The 8,574-nt window shown below is 38.7% G+C and overlaps 1 protein-coding gene across 4 annotated transcripts in view; it reads left to right on the forward strand.

Moving 5' to 3' along the window:
• Nucleotides 1–5,201, forward strand: part of abcb6b (ATP-binding cassette, sub-family B (MDR/TAP), member 6b) — a 31,450-nt gene extending 26,249 nt beyond the window's left edge. For 3 of the 4 annotated variants that reach the window (XM_044365189.1, XM_044365188.1, XM_044365194.1), the window contains 2 exons: nt 1,991–2,059; nt 4,939–5,201. In XM_044365189.1, coding sequence (XP_044221124.1) covers nt 1,991–2,059; nt 4,939–5,065 — 196 coding nt within the window. In that variant the 3' untranslated portion in view covers nt 5,066–5,201. The remainder of the gene's footprint in view (nt 1–1,990; nt 2,060–4,938) is intronic. The other variant, XM_044365190.1, reaches the window with a different exon arrangement.
• Nucleotides 5,202–8,574: the final 3,373 nt, after the last annotated feature.

The raw sequence follows: 8,574 nt of genomic DNA on the forward strand, positions 1-8,574 counted from the left end.
CCACAAAAAATGAGTTATTGAGGAAAAAAATTAACTTGATATAATGGGAACTAACAAAAAATATGTTGTTCACTTCCTGTGTGTTGGGACAGAAACATAACCTGAACATTATTTCTTACGTATTATAGTATTTTACCAAATTATTAATTTGTGTCATAAAGATTTATGTCTGTCTGGGAAAGATGTTTGAATTATTTTATCCTTCACTGCTTCCCAGATAAGATAAAAAAGGACTGTGTAAGATTTATCCTGAACCTCACCTTAAAAACAGGACATGAACTACATATCCTGAGTATACTGCCTGCTTATAAACATGCTCAGTTTTTTCCTCTTGCTGAAAAGCCTAAATGAGCGGAGAAAAAAACCTTTTGACATGTGCAGTCTCTGGGGAGAGATATTTCTACCTGTGACCGAGGTTTTCTATCAAATATTGAAGGTGGGCATCCAAAGATAGCCATGATGACATTAAAGTAGAGTGGCACGTGGCTCAAGTGAAGCTTAAAGTGACATCCAGCAGTTTGGAGAAGCATGAACATGAGCTCTATTGGTTTGGAGAACCGCTTTTGTACAAAATCTTATTTTTCGATTCATGTCAGATTCCTACATTTATCTCAAAAATAAAGAAAAAAAAACACATCTGCTGAAAACTTTCATCTGTGCACTTTACAACACCTCTGAAATCATTTTCCGATCCCCCACTGGGTCAGATCGCGAGGTCAGAGTCCGGAGCTGAGAGCCATTTAGATCGTTGAGTGTGGCTTTAATCAGACTCTCATCAGAGGCCGCTCATAAATATTAACTTTAATAATTTACAGACAAGTTCATGCAGAGTTCTCCTTAGACAAACCCACTCAGCTGTGTGCGCACTCGTGTGTATGTGTGAGCATCATTTTGTTGCACATATGTGACATAAATGACATAACTGAAGTATGTGTGTGTTCGAGTGTTTCTGTTAGTGATTACTGAGGAATGAGTGTGTGTGTTCCAGTTTTATAGGACGGGTGAACATATGCAACATCCAACCGCACACTCTGACTCCCTCCCGCTTTCTCTTTCTATGCGTTTCTCTCTCTCTTTACCCATTTCCTCATCTTATCCCCCTCTTCCCAACCTGTGACACCTCTTACCATCTCTACGCTACTCTAACCCTCTACTTCTCTCTGTTTTTCCAAAGCTTTGAGAAGACATTGACTGGTCAAACTCTTGCTGTACATCTTGTATGTGTTGGTTTTCCATCCAGTCGTTTGTCAGACACCTCATTCACACATGTTTAAGTAATATTTTATTTGGACTTGCTTCCTTAAACTAATCTTCATTGATTTGTAAGGACAACACAGATTAATCAACATTTCTGTAAATGTACCAGTGTTGGTGTTGTTAATTAGCCAGCTGGCGTATTTTCAGCTGTAGTCCTTTGGCAAGATGTTTTAAAACCAATGAAGTGACAGGTTAAGAAATACAAACATAGAAAAGTAAGATACCGAAATGACAACAAAAGCTGCTTTGTAAAGACCAAACTCTAAAAACTCTTGGCTAACACACACCAAAGGCATGGCACAGCCTGTGTCTTCATGCTCATGTGGAAGTAAAACACTCAAGGGAGCGATAAAGCCAGAGCTTAGCTAAACAGGGCTTCCATGACAATTGTGAAAGAATAAACAAACAGACAGAAAATGAAATACAAATCTTCATCCTGCTGTTGCATGCTCTTAATACCCCATGCTGCCAAGCCTTAAACTGGTTGTGCTGCATAGACAGTTTCAGGTGACACCGTTTCAAAAACAACATGTTATTTATAGTGTATTTAAGGTTTTTTTTCCCCCACAAAACTAGACAGTTATTGAGCAACGAAAGTCTGTTCCCCACACAATATTAAAATTTTAATATATTTATCAGTCTGGCTTTTATTCCATGTCTGATAGATAGTAATATAAAACAACAGGCAATAACATGAGAGAAATGAAGAGGAGTAATGCTGGTATGTTTGCAGGTTGTCCACTGTTGTAGAAGCGGACCAAATCCTGGTAGTTCACAACGGACAGATCGCAGAGAGAGGAAGGTAAGGCGAATTTTTTTGCAAAAAAAATATCTTAAAGTTTGAGTAAGCCAGTGAGCTGGGACGTTATCAAGAAAAGAGACAAACATTTTCATCTCATCCTCCGACCACAGGTGTGTATGTTTTTTTTGTGTGTGTGTGCTCGTGTGACACACCTGAACGATTGTGTGTGTCCTAAGTGCTTGCAAATTTGTTATCTGTAGATCAAAACTTCTCTGTGTGTGTTTGTGTGTGACCCTTAAACCCCCTGGTATCTGTCTCAGCCCCAGAGGCTGATGGACCATACTAACACACACACACACACACACACACACACACACACACACATACACACACTGGAGCTGCCACTTAACTGCCGATGCGTACAATCCTTTGATATAGGAGATGAGTAGGACTTCCTTTCTCACACACTGAGGTCTCTCACACACACACACACACACACACACACACATCCACACACAGGCAGTGGCAAGCAAGGCAAAGGGAGTGATATTTCTTATCATATGTATGTCCTTCAAACAAACACTTCGATTCTGATAAACATATCATCCAGCACTGTTCATAACAACACTAAGGTACTGATAAAAACACACCTGACTGATGAGTTGGTCACAGCGGATGCAGGCGTTTACCCACCTGTCTCTGCAGTGACTCTGTTTGTCCCTGCAGGCATGAGTGGGGGGAACACCATCTAAAAACCATTCATCTTTTGATTGACACTGTGATGTAAACATAAGACAGGTCCATTTAACCTCCGGTGTCAGAATACACACTGCCTCATAGTGTGGGAGGGTATCATCACACAGGAAGAGGCTGCATCCCATCCTCAGGCTGTCCCTGTGCTTTACAAGGACTATCCACACCAAGCCAGATAATTATGAAAATGCTGTTTACATGTGAAAACAAAATACTTTTTGAGGTAGTTTTTGTAAAGACCTCTTCTTCCTCATCCTCTTTCAGTCAGCATCTGTTTGAAGGAGTGGAACAGACACAGCCCCATACTCCCAACGAAATAAACACAAACTGTGATCAGCTGTACAGAGAACGAGGGGACAGAAACATCTTAACTCTAATGTTACACACTTTAATGACTAGTTTACATCATTGTTCTCCGCAAACTCTGTTTACCTCGTAAACACTAAGCGCACTAACACATGAGGCTAGCATTTTCAGATTTATTGACTCTGGAAACTGTTTTCAAAAAGCTCAGTTTTAAGAAAAACCACCAGCTTACTATGGAGGGACAGAGCCATAAAAAAGATACTTTTTCAAATTCAGCTGGCTTAGTGCGGATGTATAGAGCCACTGGGGTCACGCATAAGCCTCAGCCTTCTCATCTTCCAATTTTTCGAATTTTCTTTCCTCAGATCGACCTTTTGACCTCCCCTCTCGCTCCCTCCACCTGTGTTTCTCATGTCCCTTCCTTTTCTCTGTCCGTCATCCTCTCTCTGCCATCCTGTTAGTCTCCATCTGTTTCTTCCATCAGTTTTCTCTCTCTTTGCTCTTCGTTTGTCTGTAACCTCTATTTCTGACCCTCTCTCTCTCTTTCCGTCTGGCAGTCCAGACAGTAACAGACTTGTGGTTTTATTAATTCATAGTAAAGTTGGTTGAAGTCTGCAGGAGGATTTTAAATAGCTCAACTTTGTTTTTAAAGCAGCTCTCATGTCACAAGACATTATGAGTGACACTGGACCCACCTTATCCTCTGACTGCTCTGATTTTCTGTTTCTGTTTTTTAAGTGTTAAGATTTTTTTTTTTTGTCCCTGACAATATCATCAGTGATTGGACAGGTCCTGTTGTCCGTACATAAGGGTGCTGCTCATCAAATTTTGACAAAAACATTTTGAGTACCCATATGGGTCTGTACAAGCAAGTCTGGAACATGGCTGACAAACACAAATCTTCTTAAGGTGTGTTCAAATAAAGCACAATTTCATACGAAGTCAAAGAAAAGATAAATGGATCATTTCGGGAATTGACGTGTTTACTGAATGCCTCAGCTGGGAAGCAGAATCAGTCACATAATAGTTATGCCAGAGTTATGCTAAAAAAAGATCTCGTTCGTATGGTGACCACGTTGAATGGCAAAAGTATTTACAGCTGTTAAGAACGGCCACACTTGAAGGCGGAGTGACAGGCTGGCCGTGATAGAGGGACAAGACACGATAATTGTCTAAATATGGGGACAATGTGACACATTTTTCTCTCCTAGAGGGAATTCCAAGTTTTTGCATTTGGTTCTAAATCCAAATGTGACAGAAATAGTTGTGCAACAAATGAAAAAAGAGAGCATGAAAGAGAAGTTCAGACCCGGCTTACTTTCTCACCTTCGCATGTCGCATTGACACCATGATGGATGGATGGGAAGGCCTGGAAAGATTCCCACGTTATATGATAACTGAGTTGATCTTATGAAGGTTTAAAATATGGTGCATTGACAAAATTATATTGTATCCATGAAATTGAGGTTTAATGACAGACTGATGTGAGGCGTCCATGTTTGCTTTGTTTTTAGACACTTCCAGATTATTAAGTGCCAAGTCAGATATATCAGAGCTTTCAGAAAAATCCCAGCTTACTAGTCATAATTTTAACTTGGAAGTTGATGTGAACACTATTTACAAGTCTGAAATATTATAATAACGGTAACTCCGATATGAAATGAACGCGGCATAATGTGGGATTATCCGTTTCGGAAAGTTACAATTGTCAGACACAGCCCCGCAATTTTTTGGGAAAGGTGTGGAGGGAGGGGGCTGTTCAACCATCCAATAAGCAGTTCTGATGGAGCATACTGATGCCTTTTTTTGTTTTTAAAGATGTAGTTTTGGGTCGTCACCTTTTCTCCTCTTTCTTTCTTCTTATTTCCCCTTCTGTTCAGGCATGATGAGCTGCTGGTCCAGGGAGGTCTGTATGCAGCCATGTGGATGAAACAGCAGAAAAGTCTCGACACACAAAACACAGAAACACAGATCAATAATCATATTCAAGACACTGAACTGAACTGAAAACATACATACGACATTGAAACTGAGCTGTTGTCACCATCCAAACCTGTCAGATTTCACTGAGGCTGTGAACCGAGTTGTCACAGTAGAAACATTTAGCAGCAATAATAAAACTTTTTCTCATGTTTTAACGTAATTTTGTACTGTTTTGTCACTCTGTAATGAACTTTGAATTGCTTTTGTATGAGATTGCGATCTACAAATGAGTTTGACTTGAAAGTCTACAACAGAGTAATAGAGCCGTGGTTATGGAAAGAAAATCAAGAGAAAAAGTAATTTTTGACAAGATTTTGAGAAAAATGTGATAATAGTTAACGATTTACTTAATTAAAGCTGGACTTTTGTCTCCCCCTTCTGGCAGTGAGAGTAATTGAGAGTAATTAAACGCTGTTGACATGTGCTTACGTCATAGGCTCCGCTGTAGCACTCTGCTACTGTTGCGACTGTTAAACGGTGGATAAATTGTCTTGAGCGTCACACAACTGTCACGAAATAACTCGTTTCACTATCAGACTTTGATCCATTCAGTCCGATAACATTTAGAAAGTCTAGAAGAGAGTTAGCAGAGGGCTAACTGGAAGTTAGCTGCTCAGCCAACAGAAGTCTCAAGGTGCGCATTCAAACAGCCAGAGTGGGAATGTCCCTCCTGACATGAGATTTAAAAATTCTGTATACTGTGAAATATTTGTGAAAATTTATCTGGCAGTGATAGACTTAACCAGCATTGTGTGAACTCGTTTGGCAAAGCCTTGAATGTAACTGACATTCATTTATATGTAAAAGTTAAGTTAAACTGCAGGTTTAAAAGTAATGTCAGGGACTCATTCAAACTCACAATATTATCACTTCATCTTCAAACTCTGTTATTGCACCTCCAAAATCAGGATTTTCCATTAAAGTTATTGATGCAACCTTAAACCGCCAACTGTCTCCTAAGAAATACAATGTGTTTAGTAGTCGGCATTTACCATGACCATCATCTTTACAAAACCAAATGGCTTTGGTTGCTAAACCTTGACCACGCATATACAATTGAGTAAAAATGGAATTAGGCAGAATTGTTCAATACAAACATTGTTTGATGGGATAAAGAGCAAATGCTCACAGTGTAATTGATGTGACACCATGACACCATGAAAGCTCCTTTGTCGCAGACGAAGCTGGCAGTGATCAGATACTTGTCAAGTTTTATATTACGCATGTCAGTGAAATTTTAGTCTAACTTTTGTCATGCATTTTTAATGTTTTATGAGTCTATCAGTGAGGTTAGTGGAAAAGGCACTTGTTTACAGTGTCCATGTCACTCTTCTCTGCAGTAATACAACATACTGACTCTCTTCACTGTCATTTCCAAACTCTGGCTGAACTGTTCTTTCTCTCTGCTGTTCCTGCTCTGGATTCACTCACTTGTTCACATAAATACTGTTTACTGTCAGAGTTCAGCTTGATAGGAGGAGTTAAAACACTGAATTACCAGCAATATTTCAGTAGCTAGCATCTATGGGAAGATTTAGACTGCCGACATTAATCCTGGAATTTACTTGTTCCTTTCATACCAACAGGAAAGATAGTTGACTGAAAGTAATGTTAATGTTACATTGACATCTACAGCACTTGATAATGTTACATTAGCATACCTTTTTAGAAATGTGGCCGTGCTGCCTGCATGTTTTTCCCTCAGTTGTTTTGTTGCCACTTCTTGTCTTATTCTCAGTGGATTGTAAATTAATTTAGACCATAAATCTGTTACTTTCAAGAACCGGTAATGCAACATGTAAATCAACTTCTCAACTTCAGCATTTACTTTTATTTGTTGACTAAAAATGTATGTCTTAGTTCTAATTTTCAAAGGTTAATTTTGTCTAGTTTTAGTCTTGATTTCGTCGTTAAAGTACAAGGTCGTCAGCGAATATTCTTGACAAAATTAACACGGTTGAGAAGATTCAATCTGCGTCATTAAAAGCTGAGGTGATTGTGTTACTGGGATTGTTTTGGTAAAAACATCCTGGATGGGCTGAAAGTGCTGGTGTCAGAGGTTACTCTTTGGAGTAAAACTATATCAGCAGCCTGAGGGCTTCTCAGACAAAGACAGATGGAGAGTGTTTCAGCGAGAACTGTGTCTCGTCAGCAATAAAAACCTTTGAAACAACTACTGTGTCATGGCTTTTCTATGTAAAACACATGGTGATGATCCAAACACATCTGACTTTTAATGGCACTACGTGAGGACTTACATGAATCATAAGCCCCTTTCAGACATGCACCTCATTGTGTAAATGTGTTGGAAATTTTGTGTCAGTTTTACCTTTGAATAAGCCCGAGTTACTTTTCTGCTTAAGTTGTGACAGCAATGTGATAAGAACCTACTATCATTTCTGTAACACTTCTAACACAGTTCAAATTAAAATTCAATGCTAACATAACGGCTACAGTAGCGAGTCCTCTGCCATCACTATCCTCATAGGTGCACAGCTGTGCAGCGAGTTAAACACACTTTCAGTACTGTCTATTGTGGGTCGCCAGTTAAGATTAATATTTGTACAACACAGAAATTAAACTACTTAACTTGTAAACATATAAAGTATAAAGCATAAGTACATAAAATATATAGTACGTACTGTATGATATAGTATTAAATACATAACTCTTAGCCCAACAGTAATTTAATAGTCACAAAGTAGCTATAAGGAATGGAGTACCAACAGATAATGATCCAAAAAGGGCATTTGGAGAGTAAAAAAAGCCTGTCAATACTTGTTTGGTCACAAATCTGACAAAAATGTGACAATGTCGGTTAAACTGATACAGACCTGTGTCAGTAACAGTTGCTACTAGCAACTGAATGTTCAGCTGAAACTAACACAGAGGCTGTGCCTGAGATCACTCCCTGTTTATTACTATATAGTGCACTATATTTACTGTCTGGCACTTTATTTGAATGTCCAAATTCATTGTGTGCATTTATTTTATCTATAGTACGCACACTCAACACTCAGACACTCAAAAATAATTATAATGCACTATATAGTGAATTGAGAGTGATTTCATACACAGCCCATATGTACTATGTGAGAATTGGAAAGCTTGACAGGCATAGCAATAGTTACTGAGGGGGGCAGGGCTTAGTGAACCACAGCCTCCAAATGACCACAATCAACATCTTTCTAAAACAGTTTTAACTAAACCAGAACATTATAATATTTATGAATGTAGGATTTTTAATTGTAAGGCAGCTGTACACTGCTGTCACAACTTTTAAAGGGTAACTACACACCAAATCATTGTTTACATTGTATAGACAATCATATAGGCTTATGTTGGCACATGATGTTAATATAGGTGATTTTTCCAATAATACACATATTGTGTTTTTAAAACTGTTGGTTTTTTGTTTTTTTGTTTTTTTTTTTTTTGCTCAAAATTAGCCTATTTGTGTCTGCTTGGATTTGAAAATTCAGTTCATCAGAATTCTCTGTCCCTCCCTAACTGTGATGTATTAGGCAAGACTC

This window comes from Thunnus albacares, chromosome 11 (assembly GCF_914725855.1).
Source record: "Thunnus albacares chromosome 11, fThuAlb1.1, whole genome shotgun sequence".
Lineage (NCBI taxonomy): Eukaryota > Metazoa > Chordata > Actinopteri > Scombriformes > Scombridae > Thunnus > Thunnus albacares.